The 23382-nt window shown below is 34.0% G+C and overlaps 2 protein-coding genes and 1 non-coding gene across 4 annotated transcripts; 1 reads left to right on the top strand and 2 right to left on the bottom strand.

The window, feature by feature from the left end:
* Positions 1-386: 386 nt before the first annotated feature.
* kis (chromodomain helicase DNA binding protein kismet) lies at positions 387-19777 on the bottom strand. 2 transcript variants are annotated; one of them, XM_085186555.1, is made up of 17 exons: positions 19460-19777; positions 19282-19342; positions 17648-17858; positions 17283-17575; positions 17082-17203; positions 16907-17005; positions 10935-16818; positions 10571-10745; positions 10369-10456; positions 9549-9844; positions 8973-9062; positions 8131-8328; positions 7535-7769; positions 7020-7351; positions 4949-5095; positions 3725-4586; positions 387-3620 (listed from the first exon to the last, which is right to left on the bottom strand). In XM_085186555.1, the coding sequence occupies exons 3-17, from the start codon at positions 17782-17784 to the stop codon at positions 1287-1289; spliced, it is 11292 nt and encodes a 3763-aa protein (XP_085042681.1). In that variant the 5' UTR covers positions 17785-17858; positions 19282-19342; positions 19460-19777; the 3' UTR covers positions 387-1286. The 2 variants fall into 2 exon arrangements, with proteins under 2 accessions (XP_085042681.1, XP_085042690.1); XM_085186564.1 differs by having other exon boundaries at positions 17283-17569; positions 19282-19554.
* LOC146541478 (small nucleolar RNA U6-53/MBII-28) lies at positions 9911-9990 on the bottom strand. The gene has a single exon (XR_014878727.1). It is a non-coding gene; the product is annotated as a small nucleolar RNA U6-53/MBII-28 (small nucleolar RNA).
* A 543-nt stretch (positions 19778-20320) lies between the features above and the next one.
* On the top strand, positions 20321-23278 carry Wdr82 (WD repeat domain 82). Its single transcript, XM_085186441.1, has one exon. It carries the CDS (start codon positions 20703-20705, stop codon positions 21648-21650), a length of 948 nt encoding a protein of 315 aa, XP_085042567.1. The 5' UTR covers positions 20321-20702; the 3' UTR covers positions 21651-23278.
* Positions 23279-23382: the final 104 nt, after the last annotated feature.

The following is a 23382-nucleotide window of genomic DNA, read 5'->3' as shown; positions in this document are numbered from 1 at the left end:
CTTATATGAAATAAAAAAGGCATTTTTCATTTTAGTTTTTATCCAGCCGCATAACTATTAGTAACGAAGAAAAAGCAAGCCCAATAGCTTTTTTCCCAAGGAGTCCTATAAGAAATAAATAGGTTATGTAATGAACTTAGTGGGACTATTAATCTTAATATGCTACTGCAAGTTTTTTACTTAATAGTATTTATACTAAAAAAATTTTTATATAGACAATTTATCAGGCAATCGGACCATGTTACTTACAGAGAAGTAGATGAATTTTGCATATTGCATTTATGAGCATGTACCTCCATTCAATGATCCCATAGTCCGCTGAGCCGTTGCGCCGCGACTGCCTAAACCTCAATATGCTGTTGTATAAAAGCAAATAAAATGACCAATTTCAATTATTTTAGATTTTTATTATTTTTACGATTTCTCATCTTACTATTATCTACAATACAATACATAAATCAATACAGCAACGCAAAATAATAAAAATACATGTAATAAATAATTTTATCACATTCAGCGTTTGACTTTAATGAAAAATATATAAAAAGTCGAAGTCATAATAGTTATTAACGATCTAACAACTACATTTACTCAGTAATAGAAAGAAAAATATTTATTAACCATATATAACTAGTCATTCTTAACATTAACTTATTAGAATGATTGGAGTTAAAAAAAGTTCATTTACGCAAACAGCGTACATTTCGAGATCGTAAAACAGTAAATACTTGAGTTAATCTAGTTCATGAACTTTTGCAGTCAAAAGTAAAAAATTACGTATGAAACAATATTGTTCTCCATAGGCCATACATTGATTTTAGTCCTCATTAGCTTCCTCCCGGCAGGTATAACACAAATTTAGTCTATCTATTAATATCAAACCTTGAGTTAATTTAAATTTGAAATCTCCAGTCTTCTGACGTTAATTTTACATTTTTAATTAAATGTGTAACTACAAATTTACAAATAGTTATTTCAAAACATCTGAATTTATTTTGCCAAATAACTTTGTAGTATGTTTTATTACATAATAAGTAAAATATATTATTTATAGGTCTGTAGTGAAGTGACAATTGTTCAAACTACATTAGAGTTCTTTAAGAACTTCCGTATGTCGAGATCATTGAAGTATTGCATATATATTTGAATAGATCTAATTTTTACATGAAATAATGCGTTGTAAATAATAAATTGTTTGTTATTACTCTTCTCAGGGTAATTAATAAGTATATTTTTTCGTTACGTCATGTTTAAGAAAATTAATTTGTTTTCATAGAAATAATATGTTAATGGTTAGGAGCAGTTTCTGTTGATTGTCTGCCGGCACTTGATCTTAGCTCACGACGTGGTCCAAACGTAGAATCCTCAGAAGATTTACGACCTTTCTTTTTGCTGCTTCTTCTTGCACTTTCATTAGAATTTTCTCCTGTATGGACATCATCGACAAGAATATCTTCTTTATCTATTTCAAGTTTAGAACAATCAAGACTTTGACCATGTTCACTGTCATTTTGTATTTCTCTCTCGAGTAAAGGGCTTTTTAGAGATTTATCATCTCTTTCAGAATGTGTTAGAACTAAAGAAGTTGGTTCAGAACTTCGCATTTCAAAATCGCTAGCTTTCATACCAGTTTTTATAACTGTGGAAGGTGCTATTAAATCCTCCAAGTCCATTTCACCTGGATGTGCAGAATCTGACTGCTTATCAATGTTTTTTAACGTCTCTGAAGAATTTTCTTTAATTTTTTTCGAGACCGACTGCATTGCCAGATTTTCTGGTTCATTGCTAATTTCATCTAAAGTTCTTTTGTGTGCAATAGTAACGGAGGAGGAGCTATCATCTGTTGGAGTACGTGACATATATTCTGTAGGTTTTACGAGTTTGTCGTACACATCCTTATCAATGTCTTTAGTTTTCTTAGCTTCGGCCGAACTGACAAGACTTGCGCTTAACGCACCAGATGCCATTTGTTCCAATAACATTTTACTAATATCAATGTCCTTTTTATCACCTTTTAGGAGTTTTTCTTGGACTGCAGCAAATTCAGGCGGCATCTGCGACCTGATTGGATCAAAAGGGTTTTTCTTCTTTTCTGATTTTGATAAATCTGTTGCAAAGGATTCATGCAATTCGGCATCACGAATTCTTTTCTCATTTTTTAGCGCAGACTCATAGTTCATTGTCTGTTTAGAGAGAGATTCCAGCAAATATGGGTCTGGTGGTAAAAGTATTTGCGGTAAATGACTTGATTGAGTGCGGTCAGATACTTTTTGTTGGCGAGATGTTGAAGAGCTTGTAACAACGGTAGAAGATCTAGGAGCAGTGGTCTTACTACTGCTGCGGGCACTGTGACTTGACGAACTATGTAATGAAGTAGCACTTGAACTTGCCGCCAGATTTCCACCCAATAAACCTAAAGCATCATATCCAGACATGCCTGAATGAACACCAAAAGGCGATAAGCCGCTTATGCCCAGCTGAGGATATAACATGTTAGGATTTGGAAAAACAAATGGAAATTGAGAATTACTTGATTTAGAGGCAGATGAACTTGCAGCTTCAGATGGTTTTCTCGTTTTAGATTTACTATCAGACGACCCAGTTGCTGCACTCAGGGTGTTCATGTCGAGGGAAGGAAAACCAGGTAATCCTAAGCCAGCCAAATTTGCGAATATATTGCCCCCAGTAATATTTCCTAACAAATTGGGCATACTACTAAACGAATTAAGAAGGGGATTATTTTTAGGATCAAAGCTACTCAAGCTTGAAAGTAATTTTGGATCAAATCCTGTTAAGTTAGATAAAGTGGCTGCCAAAGTCTTGGGATCGAAGGCACTAAGACTTGATAAACTTGCCAGCAGTGCTGGGTTTAAGCCAGAAAGATTTTGATTTAAATGACTCGAATTTGAAGACAAAACATTGGTTGAATTACTGTCTAAAGTTGGAGGTCTGCCTTTTTTACGTTCAGGCACGGAGCTCGTTGGTTGCATTGGAGAATGTCTAGAATTACGTACATCTTGCGGTAATTTTACATGTTCTTTTATTCCTTCAGTCCATTTAGAGTCAATATCATACATTGGGTTCTCTGCAATCCATTGAGCTAAATGTTTCAATTGTGGTGCCTTATGGCCCACTAAACGCTTTCCTGTAACACGATGAACAACCGGAACGTGCTCGTCCGGTGCCAGACGAGGAGCCAGTCCACGTCTTCGGGAATCCACATTAGCTTGTTCGGCAAGCCATTTATTTACTTTTGCTTCATGAGAGTAAGGCTTGGGAGTGGTTGACGTAGAAGTCGAAGTACTTGCTTTTTGATTTTTATTAGTTTGTTCCAGGGATTGCTGTAAAAAGGACGATAGCTCCTTTGATGATGAATGTGGAGAAGGTACATTGGTGACGGTTACGGAAAATGGTCTCTGCGCGGGCGGCGTACTTGCACTGCTTGGTGGTGCTGCGGGTGTTACAGTTACTTCAGGCAATACTGAAGAGACTTTACTTCGAGGAGTATCGTATGAAGTGACTGAACTTGGGCCACGACCCTTGGCAGCTGAAAGTCCGAGTACAATTTCATCTAGCTTTTTTCGTTTCTTTTCTTTACTGACAAGCTGTTCTGGTGCAGGCTGTGAGAAAATAAATGGGAAAATCAGATAATAAAATCTCATAACAATAAAGCAACAACCACTTATGATAATTCAGCAAATTGGGATTTTATTTGAATACATACCACATTTTTCCTTTTCATTAATCTCGTCAGGGTATCGTCAAGTCTGCTGCGGGAAGCCGTGCTACTGGGGGGCGAGTTGTCCGCTTGCGGCGTTCGACGCCCCATGGAGAAGTCCTGTGCTTCACTGAGGTCCAGGGGCGCGGAGAGGTCGACGGGCGCGAGGGCGGCGGCGGCGGGTGCAGGAGAGGGGGGCACCGCGGGCGCGGGCGAAGGCGCCACGCGCTGGTGCGCGGGCGGTGGTGCGGGCGTGGAGCGCCGCGACCCCGAGTCGCTGGACGCGTCGTCCCGGTCTAAGTTGAGGGCTGTTGGAGGTCTCTGGGTCTCTCTTGACGAAGAGTGTGCAGCTTGAGGTGACGAGAGGAGAGCGTGCAGTTTGGCTCTTTCCGTTTCTACATCGATTGCGATGTGACGCTTTTGGTTTTGTTTGCGATCGTCCGAGGTCTCTGCAGCTTGCGCCGCTTCACTCGTCAATTTAGAGCTTGCACTAGTGGAGGGCCATTCACAATTTTGCACAGCATGTGCAATATGGTGTAGTCTTGTTTCTAAAGCTCTCTCCGAAAACCAATGTTCTGGAGTTAAGGTTTCATCAATTCTCCCTAATTTTGCCAATGTTTCTAATTCAGACAAAGCGTCTGTATCGTCATCGTTATCGCGATCCAGAGCGTTTGATGTGCGTTTACTGCGTCGCAAGGACATTCGTGGTTCTGCTTCTGGAACATTCTTTTCTTCATCTTCAGATGTTGCTTTCGGTGTGTCAGTCTTTGTTGTAGTTTTATATTTTCCATGCCATTTTCTCGCAGCATCCGCATAAGGCATTTTCGGATCACAAAACAATTTATTGTATGTGTCTCCTAATCCATGCCTGTGAAAAAATATATCTTGTTATTGAACTCTTAGACTAAATTTATTTTTGTTATAACAAAAATAAAATGATATAAAACTATAATATTTAAATACGGCAAGTGCAAATAATTGCTAATACCAAATATCTTATCCTTATTCATAAACCAAGTCTTGATGACTTTATCTAAATATGCAGGTAAAATTAAAACAAGCAGTATAATGCACAAACAATCAAGTTGTGAATTGATGTTGTTGTGTTGAATTGATTTCTATTATGTATTCCACAGTTGCGTGGCGCGTGGAAGGAAGTTCCTACGAAACCGCACAATAGTGGAGTGCCACGGATGGTGTGGATGATACTTGAGTTTGTGACGAACTTACTTGCATACTCCCAGAACTAATAGTTTATCGTGCCTCGCAGGCTGCCACCACGGCGGTGCATCTAGCGATCTCTCGCATAGTGCCAAGCGAGCTTCCAAAGCTGGATGGGGAGCCACCTCCTCCCGTAATACGCGAAGCAAGTCAATTCTGCAATTATAGTCACAATATTGTAGTGTTCAAAAGATTGTAAGTAATATTTTAAAAAATATATATTTCAATATCATATAGTTAGTATATTTGAAAATCATCGAAAACTGTTAAAAGGTTGCTTGCACTGGTAACTTTTGTCACCGGGACTGTTGCGTCACTGTCATCGTCTACATCACCGTTAAAGTAGATGCGCGCATTTGGATAAGTGACAATTGGATGCTTCGATCAATTATACTCTAGATGAAGGAAAGGATGCAAAAGAAATACGAGCACGAACAATTATGTGTTCTTATTCGTTTTTAGTATGGTCCAATCACAGCCAACGTGCGGACTTGCCGAAATGCGTCACAGTGTGCTTTATAAAATACAAATATTTACAATTAAATACAAATACTTCATCATTTGGCCAATATTTGCGACGAATATTGGTTGGTCTGGACTAGAAAACGGAGTGGATGTATTAATTTTGATAATTGTTTTAATCTTTCTTTTTCTTATTTCCTACTGACCTATTTTTCTATGTACAATGGATATCCATTGTCGCCCAAGAAATGACTATTTAGAATATTAAAATTAAATATATATATATATAGCAGTGGCAGAGGCCACTTCGTTCCCGATCAAGATATTTTCGTTACCCATTTTCCGTACCTAAAAACTACCTACAAGGATAATTTTTGCCAGTAACATCAAATAAAATAAGAAGAGAACCAAATTGTATATTAAATTAATTATAAACAGCAAATAAAGTTCGAAAATGTATGAAAATAAAACCGTCAACGTCATCTTCCCCTTCGCGTCGGTCATACTATGCCGCCCGAAGCGTAGGTCATTTCGAATCAGTGACATCTTAATTATTTATTAGAATGTTATACAGTAAACTATAATTTCAATCTAGATAAAATGCTAAAAGTGACTATTATATTTATTTTCATAAGGATGAATATCAAAATGTCGCGGTCGCGTAGCGACGGTTGTTATTAACATGGCAGAATAAATTGCTTGTCAAATTAGAAAGTATTTTGATATATTAAGTATATATGTGTAATATAATATTATATAGCCTATAACACATCTGAAGAATGCAGCTTTCATACAACACAAAAACATAGTAAATCGGACCAGTAGATCCAGAGATCTTAGCGTACAAACAAACAAACAAACAAACATTTCCGCTTTATTATATTAAGTATAGATTTTAGTAAATCTACTAAAAATAAAATACTATTTTTAGTGCCAACACATTGTAAATAAAGCGACTCCATGATTTCTATGTTCTATTTTATATCAAGGAATTTAACCCCCTGCGACTGATGTGGCTTAATTTTTACAATTATACTGACGCAGTATCATTTTAAATTTTTAGATTATGATGAGAAGAATGAGTTAGGTTTTGACTATTCTTTAGAAGCAAAATTTTATATTTTTATTTTTAATACTAGTATAAATATATATATGCAAATTAAATTAAATCCTAAAATAACGGGAAATAATACAAAAATACACATTATCTAAAATAGAGAAAATAAAACAATTTTACTGAAATGGTAGTCTAGTATCTTAACGTTGACGTGGCAGTCTCGTGGACACTTACTAGTAGTAGTACTCACCAGTGTTGAGAGTATGTGCACAAAATCTTTGAGGCTTTATAAAATAATGAAGGTCTGGCTTGGTTTGGCTCTGGGGTTTATAATTTTATTCCCCAGACTAAAGTCATAAGCGCGGATAAGCGGCAGCGGCATAGCATACTGACTGTAAGAGCGACGGTTATGGGTTCAATTCCCACTTGAGGGAATGAATAATTTTTATTTCCTCAATTTCACCACTAAACACGCAATGTGTCGAAAATTGGGCGGCTGGATACAGCGTCAACCTAAAAAAACAGACAGGATAATTAATCTGTAAAGTAAAAATACCTCACCTTTCTAAAGTAGCAATAGCTCTTTCTTCACCGATTGGTTCTGCTTTCAAATCAGCTCGAGTAGGTAGCTCTGCTTCTCCCACAGCGAGGCCACACTGTCGTTTACACATCGCCATAAATGCTTTAAGGTAATCTGTTAAAGCATCATCACTTTTAGAGTCAAGTCTCGCCAATGACCTAAACCGACTCCAGCGTAAGCTCTTAGTTGCTGGATCAAATTCCACTCCATAAGATGCCACTGTTCTTCTAAAAGCTTCTTCGTCCGCACGCGACCAACGCCATTGAGAAATTTCATCTCGAGCAAGTTGATCCATGCGCTCACGCCGTTCCATCTAATCATATAAAAAATTGTACCATGAGTAAATTAATTAATAAATTGTTGTTGTTGCGCAGGTCTCTGTATCAATGTTGCATGCATCAGAGTATAAATACTATGGATTTAAATGTTTATATTTTACACAGAATGTTTATATAGACAAAAAAAAATTACTATTTGAGGAGTGAGAGTAACTAACCTTAGCCCGCTGCTGCAGCTTGAGCTCCTCGCGCTTGTAGTTCCTCTGGTAGGCGGTGATGAGGCGGCGCAGACGCGTGTTGAGGTCCTGCATGGAGGGCCAAAGGTGCGTGCCATCGTCATCGCGCGGAGAAGCGGGCGAGGCGGCGGGCGAAGCCGCGCCGGCGCCGCTCGACACGTCATCGGTGCACTCCTCGTCGCCGGCCACGCTGCCCAGCACCTTCCTCTCTTCGCTTCTGTCACAAAAAATGTATGAACTCACTGGCACACTCCGAATGTCATAATCAACCAACTTAACTAAATTTGTTGTTTCTTTACACCAAAGACCAAGTTTTTTATTATCCTTAATTTAAAATTTGATGACAAATTGACAAAATGAATGAAATTATCAACGAGGAACAATTTATTTTTTTGTGATTCATTCAATTATTTCATTTCCCTGCTCTGAAAGATAAAATTTATAATTATTACATAGTTTTTTAAATTTTATAAAATTCTAATGCAAACTACACTGTTAATAGAATGTTTACACAATTTTGTGGCTTTTTTCCAAAAAAATAAGACTGAATGAGACGGTAAAACGTAACAAAGTCTCACTTTATATCGGTGCATTCAGCGTCGTCGGGGGGACCCAGCTTGTCCACGTAGCAGAGCTGAGGGTCGGAGCGCATCGCCAGGTAGTTCTCGTAGCCGTGCTTGTACGTGCCCACTAGTAAAGACACGTCGCACTCCGAGTCCCACCAGAGGCGCGGGGGCGCGCTGTCCACGCCGCGCGGCACTCGCATGCCCAGCGTACTGTATCATGTTCATCAAAATAAAAACGTGTCACCAGTATTTCCTACTGGAAGCTATTTCCCCATTCTTTTAAAATATTATTGACAATAAGTGTATAAGAATCATGACATCAAAAGTATTTAATTCCACACATTCATATTATTATACTTATCTAGAATTAAATAGTAACTTTGAATTAATTAATTATAATATATATTTTTTATTTTAGCCTTTATTTTTTTAAATGTCAAATCTCACATCACTTGTAGAATTTAATACATACATATGTATGTACATCTCATCTCATAAATGATTTGCCAACTTTTTGAAGATGAATATGATCATGAAGAATGAATAATGCTCATTCTTAAAATGTATTTCCAAAATTGCTTAGCATACTTATCAGTTATTCTTTTATAAGACATTTTTTTTATAATTACTAGACACATTAAGAAAAAAAGAAGGTCTAAATAGTATTATAATTTCAATGGCTATTTTTATTACTCTCTATATCTCAGATGTTGTGTTTAACTTTACTTTTAAAAATGTTATAATTATTTAAAAAAATATATGGATTGAGACATTGCTATTGTGACTATATTTCCACATTAAGGTGGAAACCGTTAGTAAATTGTATATATGTATAATCGTTTATATAAAATCACCTTGCATGAGCTCCATTGTCTATCTGTATAGAGTAGTCTCCTATAACTTCATGTTTTATGTAGTACATCATACGAACCCGCAGCAAAACTCTGAGAAAGATTTTTAAAAAATTAACAAAATACCTAATTAAAACATTCGTTTTGCTATTTAAGACTACAGATTTATAGGAAAAAATCTAAAGATTTTCTCGTTTTTAGTTTTTGTCATGTAAATATATATATATATTTTAAATATATACTTAAAAGATAAAAACTTGAATGAAAATATAATAATAGTGATTAGATTAGATAGAATGAAAATATAATAATAGTACATTTAGGTGAAAAAGACAATAAAAGCAGTGGAATTGTCTCAAACGAACACAGTTGCTTGTAGGCAGAAGCCCTGAGAGGAAGGTATCTAGTATGTAGTATTGTTATCGAGTGATACATGTCACTTATGGTAATTACGTGGAACCTCTATCCGAGTACATTAAAAACATATAGATGATATGTATTTTTATCGTGTTTATTTTAAAAACGTTAACCGCTTCCGTTTTCTAATAATAAATATATTTAATATCTACCAACACTTACTTATTAGCATGCCTATACAAATGTTTTTTGTAGCTGCTTTCTAAGTAAGCTTCACAATCATATTTATCTATTGAACTCCAGTGACCTGAATCCTCCCATTTTTGAGTATCATGAGCTTTAGGTACGTCTTTTAGCCTATTTTTCTTCTTTGCATTTCTACCTCGCGGTACTGGATTATGCAGTCCACTGTGGTTTCTTGATATTGTAACCTCACCATTTTCACATGGTTCAATGAGATCCCATATAAAATTTCTTATCTTCTCATCTCCTTTATAATGGCGTAAGCAGTAAAGAACCTGCAAGTTATTCATCAATTGTTTTTATCTATTTATGTAACGAAATTTACTTTTATCTTTTATAAAATCAATCAGTATTAAATAAGTATTCAACTCAGTGAAAATCTATATTTTCTCAGTATTAGCATGGCAAATCATCATTTAAAACAACAGCCAAAATATGAGTATCTTCTCTCCTTAAGATACAAATAGACTACGACACTACACGCGGTACACTCAGTGTATACATAGAGAATCTCTGTATGAACATGACTGTCTCTAATTGCAAAGATTTATTAAGACACAGTAATTACATGATTGTGTTCACGTCTCTAGCATAGTTGAAGAGTTTTCATACTACTTTGACATTATCAATAAACGGCGCTGCGCGCAATAAATGCATTGCAGTATTACAAACTGACACCATTCATACACAAATCTGTACAAATGTAACCAGTACATACATGTGTGTCTGACGTTTGTCGGAATTTCCGTCGTAGTGTATTCGTACCATTAGGTATTTTGTCAATTAATTAACGACTTACGATAATTCGTGCACAGTCTTCAATAACAGGAAGTGTCCATCCTTTTCGGAATTGATTTTTATCGACAGTTTCTTCCCAACGTGCCCATCTGTATAAAAAATAAAATTCAATAATAATTATTTGAGCATCAAGTAATATTAACTTAAAGTGAGAAAGAAATCACAAATATCTTAAAGTTAAATAATTTAAAAAAAACCACTACCCAAACGTCAATAAGCCACGTTCAATCTTAAAGCATTCTGATCTGGTCCAGGACCCATAAACTACTTCTTCATCAACAGGCACACCCTCATGCCGAGGGACATAATCATCACTTGCATATCTTCTGCCTTTTCTGCCCAATTTTTCTTTTTTACGCTTGCTCCTTAGACTTATACCTGATAAAGTAATAATTTCATAAAACAAATTTAATAATACTTGTTTATAAAGAATGAAGCTGTCAGTGAAGAGATGAGATTACTTATTTTTGCTACAATCGTGTCATCAGTAAAAAAAAAATCAAATAGTCGCGTCCATTGAAACATCATATTAAACTATATTTACACATACTATTCTTATTTTATTACCTTCTTCGTCTTCATCAGAATCTGGAGTGGCTTCCATATCAGACATTTCCATTGGGCCATCATCATGACCATATCTTTTTATTATAGTTCTCTTTCTTGGTTCAGTAACTATTAAATCTTCATCCTCCTTCTTTTCTGTTGTATCAATTTCTGCTTTTTTGGCCCATTTGTTCCAAAAATCAGGATCTCTTATGTCAATATCAGATCTCTGATCAGTAGCTGCAAAACTAGCTTTGGAAAATGTTGATCCTTTCTCAGATTCCATTTGAATAACTTGAGTTCTACGAGCTAATATCATTTCAATATCTTCTTCACAAAATTTATCCCCAGCGTTATCTTCATCCATAACAGCACCATAAGCTCCTTTTTTTAAAAGGTCTTCAATTTCTTTTTTTGATAACTGTTTGAGCCCGGTCTCTTTACCTTGTGAAGTGTTCATACTTTGCAGAATGGCTTTATCCAAACCAAGTTTTAATGATGCTTTATCAAACATTTCTCGTTCGTAACTATTTCTACATATTAATCTGTATATTTTAACCATTTTTTGCTGCCCAATGCGATGACAACGTGCTTGTGCTTGCAAATCATTCTGAGGGTTCCAATCGCTATCATAAATGATGACCGTGTCTGCGGCAGTTAAGTTAATACCCAAGCCTCCAGCCTTTGTACACAACAAAAAGACAAATCGATCAGAATCGGGTTTCGAAAATCTATCAATTGCTTCTTGTCGTAGGTTCCCTCTAATCCTTCCATCAATACGCTCATAAGGATACTTTCTAAAAACGAGGTAATCTTCTAATATGTCAAGACATCGTACCATTTGGCTAAATATAAGAACTCTATGTCCACCAGCCTTAAGTTTAGGCAGCAATTTATCAACTAAAACCATTTTTCCTGATGAATCAATGAGTGCTTTATAATAAGCTTCTTTGTCTTCGCCATTAGCCTGCTTATAATCAAATTGTATTTGATCCTCTGCACCATTTAGTAAATATGGGTGAATGCAACATTTTCTTAGTTCCATCATAGTATTCATCAGATTTGGAATGTTTGCCGCTGATGCGGTGCCTTTCTGCAGAAAGCTGAAATTTCTTTCTAATATAGCTCTGTAATATTTTTTTTGAATGTTTGTCAGCTCCACCTCGATAATAGTTTCTTCTTTTGGAGCTAGTGTCTTTTCCACATCTTCTTTTAATCTTCTAAGCATCATTGGTTTAAGAAGTGCCTGTAACTTTAACACTTCTGATTCCGTTTTCAACTGACCAAATTCTGTTAAAAATGCATCACTGCTAGAAAACTGAGAAGGTTCTAGGAAGTTAAGCAATGAAAATAGTTCATTTACATTATTTTGTAAAGGTGTCCCTGATAAAAGGACCCTGTGTTCCAAATGAAGTTGTCTCAAACCTTCTAATAACTTACAATTCCTATTTTTTAACCTATGAGCTTCGTCAATTACACATAGCCGCCAATTAAATGATTTTAGTTCCTGAAAATCTGTTACAATTATTTCAAATGTGGTTATCAATACATTAAATTTTGTAAGTTCTTTAATAGCTTCCCCCTTTTCATTTTTGTAATGAAATTCATATTCTTGAATCATGCTCTTGCTCTGCTGTGAGCCATGATAAACCACTACATTCATTTCTGTCCAGCCTTCAAATTCTCTCTGCCAATTAGGTATAGTTGACAGAGGAGCAATAATGAGAAAAGGACCTCGTACTCCATATTCCCAAACTGAATTAACAAATGTTAAACTTTGTATAGTCTTACCTAATCCCATTTCATCAGCTAAAATACAATTTCTGTTGTTGTGCCAAGAAAATAAGAGCCAGTTTAAACCCTCTAACTGATAAGGCCGTAAGGTGTTTCCACCCTTATACAATGGAGATTCTTTCAATTGGGTCCATTGATCAGCAGATGGACGTTTTTTAAATTTCCATTTATCTTTTGGAGGTAAATCGCTAAATGTTTTGTATTGCTCTATTTTATCAATATCTATATCTTCTTCTAGTTCCCAGGTGCTATCTTCATATTGCAAGCTTTTCCATTTAACTAGATAATGTTTCACAACAGTATTATTCGCCGGGTCTTGGTTTTCAGACATATCTAAAATTCTTTCTACTTCAACATAATCAGGATTGAAAGGTTCATCATCCAGAAGTTCAAATATATTCATTTGTTGAGCTTGTTTTTGTTTAAACCGTTTTATTTTCGAAAATATGCGTTTATCGCCTTTATAAAGCTCTTCTTCAGTCTTCCATTCACAATGTAAATATGAGAAGTTTCTATATTTCACATAATATTCTTCTACATCTACTATTATAGGTTTGACAACTTTATTTTCAGTCATTTCTTTATCCTTCTCAGTATCTTGTATATTGATATCTCTTTTCTGTACTTCCTCTTCTGGGTTATTAATTTTATTATCTAAATTTTCATTATCTTTCGTTATTAATTCTGTTTCACTTGGAATTACACCTTCTGGATTTTCATTCAATGTTTCCAAATTTTCAATAGCTCCTTCATCGTCTCGTTTTGGCAAACCGTCGTTAGAAGATGGCACTTCTATTTTAATTTCTCGTTTTCCCATTCGACATGCCAAAACGTGTTGCACAATCATAGAATCTTCTTCAGTTGTATTGACATACATATAGTTAGGTTTCGGCATCATTTCCGGTCTATTAACATCTTTGGTTTCAAGTCTTAAGTCATCAAAGTCTTTATCTTGTCTAGGATTAGCCATTGTGAATTCATCGTCCGATAAACGAAGAAGAACATCATCTGTATACTTTTTACGTTGAGTATTTCTAGCTGATCGACGTTTTAAGCTATCGTCACCCTCCGGAGGCGGTGACGGTGGTGGTGTAGACATAAGATCATCAGGTTCACCATCGGAGTCAGGTATTAATCCACCGCGCCGTTTTCTTTTTCCACTGGGTGTTCTTTTATTCATAATTTTTTTACAACTTCCTCCACCCGATGACCTCTTCTTGGAAGACTTTCTCTTTAGATTTGATGGATCAAATTCGTCTTCCTTGTCAATTAATTCTTTTTTTGCTTCTGCTTCTTCTAATAAATCTTTTATTGCTATTTTCGAGACTGGTATATCATCGAAATCGGTTACATTTGTATCGTCCAAAGCTGTTGTATCCTGTATCAGAGATATATTTGATTTTAATGTTTCATTGCCAGCAATACTGTTGTTGAAACTTTCATCAGTTAAATTATCTGGATTATCTTTATCTAAAAGCTCATTAAAGGTTGTTGTATCAGCATGGATTTCGAATGCTTTTTTAGCATTCCTTCTTCTTTTTGGTGCGTTGGGATCTTTTGGTTCTCGTTTCTTTCTTTCTTTTACTGGTTTGTCACCCACTTGCTTTGCAATTTTTAATTCCTTGGGAACACGAGGTTTTCTCTCCTTATTCTTACGTGGCGCTCGTGGTTTCTTAATTTTTCCACCTGTCATCTCTTCTATAGATATTGCACTATCTAAATTCGTAACATCTTCACTTGCTTCTGCATCTATTTCAGAGTTACTTTGTAAGCCTGTACCAGCAGTTACGCAATCTTCAGATACAGGTAGTTGATCAAGTGGTTGTGACAATGTTATTAGTTTTTCTTTTTTAGCTCGTGGTTTTCTGGGTTTAGCAGGACCTTTACCGCGTCCACGACCTGTAGTGCTTGTGACTTGTGGACTTTCAACCATTTTTGAGCCATAAATAGGATTCTGTAATAAGCAATTTGGTCCTCCATTACATTTATCATTTGTTTCATGTTGTTGTAGCATGGATAATCTTTCTTGTAAGCACCTAACTTTCTCTTGATTTTCGTTAGAAGGAGGTAAACAATATATCTCTTGAATTTGTTGTTGCAAAGATGCTCTTTCTTGATGGTGTGATGTTGGATACATATTGGGATGAGGCATGTTATTAGAACCCATTATTATCATATTTGGATTAAGGTTATGTGATATATTAGCCAATACATTTGGTTGACTCGGCATATTTGGACCTAAATTTCCATGAATATTTTGCGGATTTATAGGCATTCCTACTTGAATGTTCGATATTGTTGTAGGAGTATTGATTTGAGCACCAATAATATTACTTGGTGAGTTATGAATGGCTTGTTGAACATTTCCTAGCATATTTGGAACATTAAGAGGTAAGCATGGCATATTATTTTGTGAATTGTGAGGTATACTTGAAGATACAGTATTAGTTATATTTGCATGTTGTATAGAATGAGGAACTGGAACATCACTTTGTAAGTTTTGCAATGTCGGGGATGAACCCTGTGGAATAGTTGCTGTTTGAAAATTTGTAGTAGTAGAGTTATTGTGACTTTGATTACTTGCCATACTATTTGAAATACTTTGCACAATACTCGGTGATACACCTTGGGGTATAATATTTTGCATATTTTGAAAGGTACCACTTTGATATGTTTGATTTCTAGAAACGCTGATGTTTGTCGTATTTTCATATTTATTGTTTATTGTATTTACTACTGGTGGTGTATGGGCCAAATTTATACTAACTTGTGCAGTATTATTTGAAGTATGTTCACTTATACTATCTATTTTGTTAGGTGCACTTGACAAAAGAGAACTTTGATTTAAAATAGACTCATTGGCATTGCTACTAATACTGTTATTTTGCTTATTAGTATCAATTTGTACATTTTCTGATTTACTTTCATCATTTATGGGGACATCATTTTGTTTAAGTTCCTCTTTTGAGTTACCTAATGTTTCAAAAATTCCATCTGTAGAAAGTTTATTATGATTTAAATTTTCCTTGGGCTCAACAGGTTCAGCCGCACAAATTGCTGAATTAGATATAGTTGATGTAGTAATTGTAGGGTTATTCAAGCTAACTGATAATCCTTCTTTTGGAGTATTTGGTAAAAATCCAAGTGATGGTGTCTTCTCAGGTCTTCTTTCTGTATCAGTCTGATTTTTATCTAATATTTTATTACTGTTAGTTACTATTGGAACTGCAGGAACTTTAACTTGTTCTTGCTTTAAACTAGACATAGCTGGAGTATCCAAAGTTTTTGGAGTTTGATCAATGGTGTCCATTTGCATTGTAAGGCTTGTTGGCGGAGTTATTTTATTTTGAGTCCATTGATTTGGAGATGATACTATGTTATGTCCTATTGCTGGTGAAGATTGATTTCTTTGAAATGTATACTCTCCAGTAGGTGGTAAAACCATTTGTTCCAGTGCTTGTAGTGTATTTTGAGATGGAAAAGATGTTTGAACAGGGGGTCCTGTAGTTGGAGGTGCTTGTATATTTCGAGAGCTGAGTGGTGACGCACTGGGTCCCTTTACAGGAGACATCACAGGTCGTGGTGATACTTGAGGCTGTGATTGTCTCGGCGACATCTGTGCTCGTGGAGACATTTGTGGTGATAACTGTGGGAAAGGTGGTCTGTATTGTGGATTTCCTGTATCCAATCCCGGCTTGACAGATCCATATTGGTTAGTGACATTTACATCAAGAGGATGTTGTACTTGATGAGGTTGGTAGTTGATTGGTACACTATGATGAGGTGAACCATAAGGCATTTGAGATGATACAGCATGGGATGGCCCAACTGTTGATGGTGGAACTTGCGGCTGTCTTGGAACATGATGTAGAGGTGAAGGTCCTGCATGATGCATATGTGGGTTAGGGTGGCTTTGAATTCCCGGGCCCAAGCCTGCTGCGTGACTCGGCATACTTTGATGGGGCTGGTGTTGCTGTAAAGAGCCATGACTCTGTTGATTGTGAGGTATTCCATACTGGTGTGCATTTACATCCATTTGCTGGTGATATGTGGGATGCTGAGATATTCTGGTTGCAGATGGAGGGTGCATTTGTGCATAATTTGGGTAATTCTGAAAGCAAAAGAATAATACAATTATAAAATTTATTTTAAATTTTTTATATTTACATGAAAACCAATAAAATTGTCTCAAAATTTACCTGTTGCTGACCATATAGTTGTTGTGATGGTTGAGGAAAATGAGGTTGTCTTGGAAGATATGCACCATTTTGTGCTTGTAAGCCTCCTATGCCAGCACTCTAAAAAATATTATTACTTTATTAGTAACATAATAAACTGAAAGAAAATAATAATTTTAAATATTATTATGTTTACCTGTTGTGGTGGGTATTGGTGCATCTTTTGTTGATGTTCATATGAATGCCTATATCCAGGTGTAATGGGTGAATATCTATTTGCTCCTGGTGCTCCAGACCATACACCCATGTCTCCAATACCTTAAAATTTTATGATAATAAAATAAGCAGGGCAAAATTATTCTAATATTATATATAATCCCAGTAAATATATACCTACCTTGTTCAGGTATTGTGTACATTGGTTCTGGTCCTGGATGGTAACCAGGGTAGGAATGAGATGGATGAACATGGTGTGATGGATGAAGTGGTGCATGCGGGGGCTGTGGTAACCTAGGTCTCGGGGGGTATCCACCATAATCATGATATTCTGGTCCAGGTGGGCCTGTTCCAGGATTCGGAACTGATTGAGAACTACTAGGTATACCACTAGCACCCCCACCCCCGAAAGATGCCAGTTTTTGTATTGTTCCTTCTTGTGTCACACTATTAGGATTATAAGGTTGCCTGTAACTATAGAAATTTAGCAATGACATTTGTAGATGTGTGTGTTTATATTTTACTTAATATAATGATTCATTATACCTATTGTCCGAAGTATCTTTATTATCTCCTGTTACTCCAGATGTAGAGCTACCAGCAAAGCTGTCTGTTCCTCCGAGATCAGTGAGTCCTTCCAACATACCGCTTCCATCATCACCAAATAAGTTATATGAGTCCATCACTCAATTAAGAGTGAATTAAAATAAGTTTGGATTTAAGATTCCAGGAACTAATTAGATGACCCATTTTATCTCTGAAATATCAACAACTTAATATAAATTAAGAAATTTTTGGAAATTTTTGCCATCATTTTGGCATATATTTAAAAAAATTATGTAGCTTACTTTAACTAAAAAACTTAGATTATAATAACACATATTTGAAAAGTAATATTTCAAATCCCAATTTTAAATTCATAAAAATTATTTTGGGTATTTTATTACTTTTAAATAAACCAGTTATTGCAAGTGCTTTTGTAAAACATGGACATTATTGTTGTATTAAATGAGTTAGATATACCCATGTGCCAAGGTCTAGACTTAAGAAAATATCAAAATAGGCTAGACCAGAAGTCTAAAATTCTATGAGCAATTTCATAATGATACATTATATTAAATGTATTTTATGACACATTGCTGAAAAATATTTATCAGCTTTTTTTTTAAACTGTTGATTTCAATATTCTCATACTTTAGAGTATGTGTTTTAGTTTAAAAAAATGTTTGTAGCAAAAACAATAGCTACCTAAATAACTGCAATATTACATAAATATTTTACTTACAGTCACATATTTAGTATTTTATTATAACATATCAATACAATCATAACCATAAAGTTATTTCAAATTTGGTGCATTAAATAAATTAAGTAAAATGTTAATATTTTCTAAATATTTTACTTCTGTAAAGAACATGAATAGATAAAGAGTAAAACATATTTTTTGCAAAAAATACATACATTTTTAATCCATATCAGGAAACAACATCATATTATTTAAATTAAACTTTAAAAAGACTACTGAAAAAAAAACTCAATTATGCACTGTCCAACCAAATGTGTGATTATGATAATTAAGATTATTTGTGTAGTATGATGATATTTTTATACAATCTTCCTGTATGTTATAATACAATAAACAAAAAACATTTTGATATACAGCAGTGACTCTACTTTTTCTAAAATTCAGATAGATATATAATTTTTTATTTATACATAATATGAATAATGTTTGAATCATTTTAAGTTTTAGGATTAATTGATTATGCTGAAGCATAAAATTCCTTGTCCATTTCTTACCTTAGAAACTCTTCGTGATGCATTTTGTTGTACAACCAAGGGGAAAAGCTATACGCTTATGGCTATAACATAACATACAGCGCTATAACTTCTCCCGTTCAGTTATACAGCATAAAATGGACATCTTAAATAATTTAGTACAACATTAAAGATTTGTCCTTAAATATTGTCACCTAATAAAAGTCTCGGTGAATAATATAAGTTACCTTTGCCTACAGTAACAACCATGGATATTATAAGTAATACTTTAGTAGAGATAAGAATGCATACTTAATTTGTACACAAATAGTTAATTAGTCAGCAATTTTGAATATTTAAAACATAATAAGTAATAATATAACATTCCAATGCAATTTTATTTCATAACAAGTTATACTTACTGTAAGCGCCACACAATACGATTGATCACAAAATGGATACCATATTTCAAAGAACCGAACGCTATTAACAAACAAATAAAAAATAGCCTTTTATAACTTAATCTGTCTTTATTATAGATAGTAATGATTATTTATCAATTATTAAGAATTAAATCAAACAATTTGCAATTTGTCTCACAATATTTAGATCATTATAAGCGTAGCCACTACACTCCGTCCATTTTGTTTCTCTTTGCAACTTGAGATTTGAGTTGAGACTGCGAACAGTGCTGCCAGAATTCGAAAGTATTTAATTTAGTCCTCGTAAAATAAATAGATACAGAACGGTGCTATTAAATTTTGCTTATAGATTTGATGTAATCTTTGTGGCGTTCATTATTTATTTTTGTGTCTTCAAGTTTTTCTCATTTGGTTGGGTTGGCATATACTACATTATTTTACTTAATATCGTAGCAAACTTATTATTTGTCTAAGGAGAATGCAAAGTTTAGACCAAGGAAATGAAAAGTCGTTGTCATAAAAGCAAATGATTTGATAAGATAATTTCTTTACATGCATAAGTATTAATAGTTTCCTAGAAAGGTAGTGAATATTTACTGGTGAAACATTTTAACTACAGCCTCTAAAAGTTAATATTTACTTTAAGGTGCTATCAACCAATCCATCCTCTATAGGCACTAAGTTAGCACAAAAACACGGTCTCACATTTATTTCACAAGAGTAATAAGTTGTGCTCTCCATTTTTTTTGTAAATTGAAATTTTTTTTTCTATAAAAATAAAATTACCAAATATCTGCTGAACCACTGAACATTGCTGAAATTCAGTGGCTATAAATACAAACTTCATCGACGTAGATATATTTCTTATAGAATATTTTCTTTGCGCTTTGCGTATCGATAACAATTGTATAATATCATATGTAAAGTATAAAAAGTAACAGAAATATATCGTATATTTTAAAATATAATATATCAATGAAAGAACAAAAGATTTTTGTTTATATTTTTGAATTAGTTATTTAAAATTATATGATTTATTTCTTTATTTTTGAACAAGTTTAACATTTTTACTATATTGAAATATATTTTAGTATAACATTGCAATAATCAATAATACAGTAATAAAAAAGCACTAAATATAAATAATTTATAAATAAATGACAAGTGACAACATTACAATACAAGTGCTTTTAAATGATAATTTGACAATTGATACAGCGCGCGGTGTTGCTTTTAGAGCTTGTTAAATTGAATTCATACTTTGCAGATTTCATTCTCGGCATTGTATTGTTTTGGCAGTGTAAATAAAACTAAACCTCAATACTTCATATATTCATTCCAATTTACACCATTTGGTTAAATTTTTTCCGCTATTCGTGCTAGAAATCATAATATCCTAGAGAAGACTTAAAACAGCATCAATGATGAAATTAGTGGATCAGGTTGTGAGGAGCTTTAAGGTGGCAAAAGTGTTTCGAGAAAATACAGACAAAATAAATAGTATAGATTTTTCTCCCACTGGTGAAACTTTGATATCTTGTAGTGAAGACGATCAAATTGTAATTTATGATTGCGAAAAAGGAACGCAAATGATAACTGTAAACAGCAAAAAATATGGTGTAGACTTGATACATTTTACACATGCTAAAAATACCGCAATACACAGTTCTACAAAAGTTGACGATACAATACGATATTTATCACTCCATGACAATAAATATATTAGATATTTCCCTGGGCATACAAAGAAAGTTGTTACTCTTTGCCTCTCACCTGTTGAAGATACTTTTTTATCAGGATCTTTGGATAAAACTTTGCGCCTTTGGGATTTACGTTCACCAAATTGTCAGGGCTTGATGCACCTATCAGGAAGACCAGTCGCAGCATATGACCCTGAGGGTCTTATATTTGCTGCGGGTGTAAACTCGGAGAGCATAAAGTTATATGATTTGCGTTCATTTGATAAGGGTCCTTTTGTTACATTTAAATTGAATCAAGAAAAAGAGTGTGACTGGACAGGACTTAAATTTTCAAGAGATGGTAAAACAATGTTAATAAGTACTAATGGTTCTATAATACGACTTGTAGATGCTTACCATGGAACCCCACTTCAAACATTTACTGGACATCTTAACAACAAGGGGATTCCTATTGAGGCATCATTTAGTCCTGATTCACAATATATATTTAGTGGATCAACAGATGGAAGGGTTCATGTTTGGAATGCTGATACTGGCTACAAGGTGTGCGTCTTAAATGGGGATCATCCAGCTCCTATACAGTGTGTTCAGTTCAATCCCAAATACATGTTACTCGCATCAGCATGTACTAATATGGCTTTTTGGCTACCAACTATAGATGATGTTTAAATAATATAATATCAGTAAATAGTGGTCCCTTCTCTTTAGTGAATTGGTACTACTTTTGTAAAACATTTCTACATTGTAGAAAATCTGGTATTAATGTGAAAAATCTGTTGATACAACTAGTGAACATGAAACAAGAATTGTTTATTAGTACAATGACTTTTCAGGATAACTTCTTTTATACTAATTACAATTTCTTTCAACAATTATAACCAGCAGTGTTATGAGTGAATATTCCTGTGAGGCAAAATTGTGAAAATGTTCTTATTTTTTACAAGTCTCTAAGTTAAGCTCCAAAGAAATGTCTATTCTTTTATTTGATTATATTATATCTGTAATATAATAAAAATCTTAAAGACATCAAGGTAGATATAGGCATGAATGTAAGCCTTAAGGAAAGAAATAAAAACATATAAAATATTTTAAAGATAGAGACAAAGAAATCACAAAATAAAATTGTTGTTTAATTTGTTTCTTTCTATTTGATTGTTGTGATTTTAGCACTATTTAAGTTAACATTAAGCCAAGTAAAGGTATTTAAATTACAATATATTCCATAAGGTCCCAAGCTGTAAGCTCTATGGTGTAAACAAAATTAAAAACCTGATCTACAATGAAGTCTTAGTTGTTATTAATTTTGAATAATATTTTTTTCTTATAATGCTTAATTATATAATCTTTCTTATAATGAAGAATTTAATTTTATACAAATATTTGTGTAATGCTGATCATACATGGTACATCTAACTGCAGAGGAAATATTTATTTATATTAAAGGTCTTCAGGTCTGATAGATAGAATGCAGCATTGGGTTCTTCCACCTAACAGACTATTGCATTGCAATTTTCCTAATTGCACATAGGAATGTGTTATAATGATTGTGCAGATTGCAGTTGTCCAAAAAACTAGTTGTTTAAATAAGTGTGAATTCACACATATTTCTGAAATCCTCGATATTTATCATTCTATTATACAATTGGATAATAGAATGAGAAATAGAAGAAGAAATAGAATTAAATTTGTCTTGTTTGTTAATTCCTTCACCATTTTGAAAATGTGTATCTTGACTATCTTGCAAACAATTGAGCTATGAGAAAAAAAAATGGTCAAGTGTGAATTGGACTAGCCCAAAGATTTCAGGATCATAGATTAAATGGAAATACTACTTATAAAAGTTGACAAACTTTTATAAGTTTTGTTATGTTTGTGAGATATGAACAGTAACAATGAACCTTGTTTATAAGTTTTATCTGTAATATAAAAATAAATTACCATTGTTTGGATTTTTTCTATTATTTGTACTGCAAGTTCTCACTTAGCGCCAAATTTCATAAATATAAGTCCACCCAAAAAGCCCTATCTATATTTAGATTGCGTTGACTTAAAGCTTGATTTTTCTGTAGATACTCCAAGCAACTATAGACCTGAATAATTGATATTAGTTACAGCTTAATACCTATACGCGATGTCTATTTTCTATTAATTGTATTGATAAACTGACAACAAAGTCATATAAGGTTTGTTTTGAGGTACGAACTACGAAACTAAAAATGGATGTAAGAACCTCAATCATCAATATCATGTCTCCTAGAGAAGGGTGATAGAAAAATAAAATACCTATTTATTAATAATTTATTTGTTTTATTTCACATGGCTAGCCCATCACACACAAGATTATTGTCAATACAATATTTGGAACAATTGTGTTTAATATATGGCCCCAAAATTTACACAA

This window comes from Heliconius melpomene, chromosome 1 (genome assembly GCF_056956725.1).
Source record: "Heliconius melpomene rosina isolate 202511_hmr_F chromosome 1, ASM5695672v1, whole genome shotgun sequence".
In the NCBI taxonomy this organism is placed as follows: Eukaryota; Metazoa; Arthropoda; class Insecta; order Lepidoptera; family Nymphalidae; genus Heliconius; species Heliconius melpomene.
This window is presented reverse-complemented; position numbering and strand designations above follow the sequence as displayed.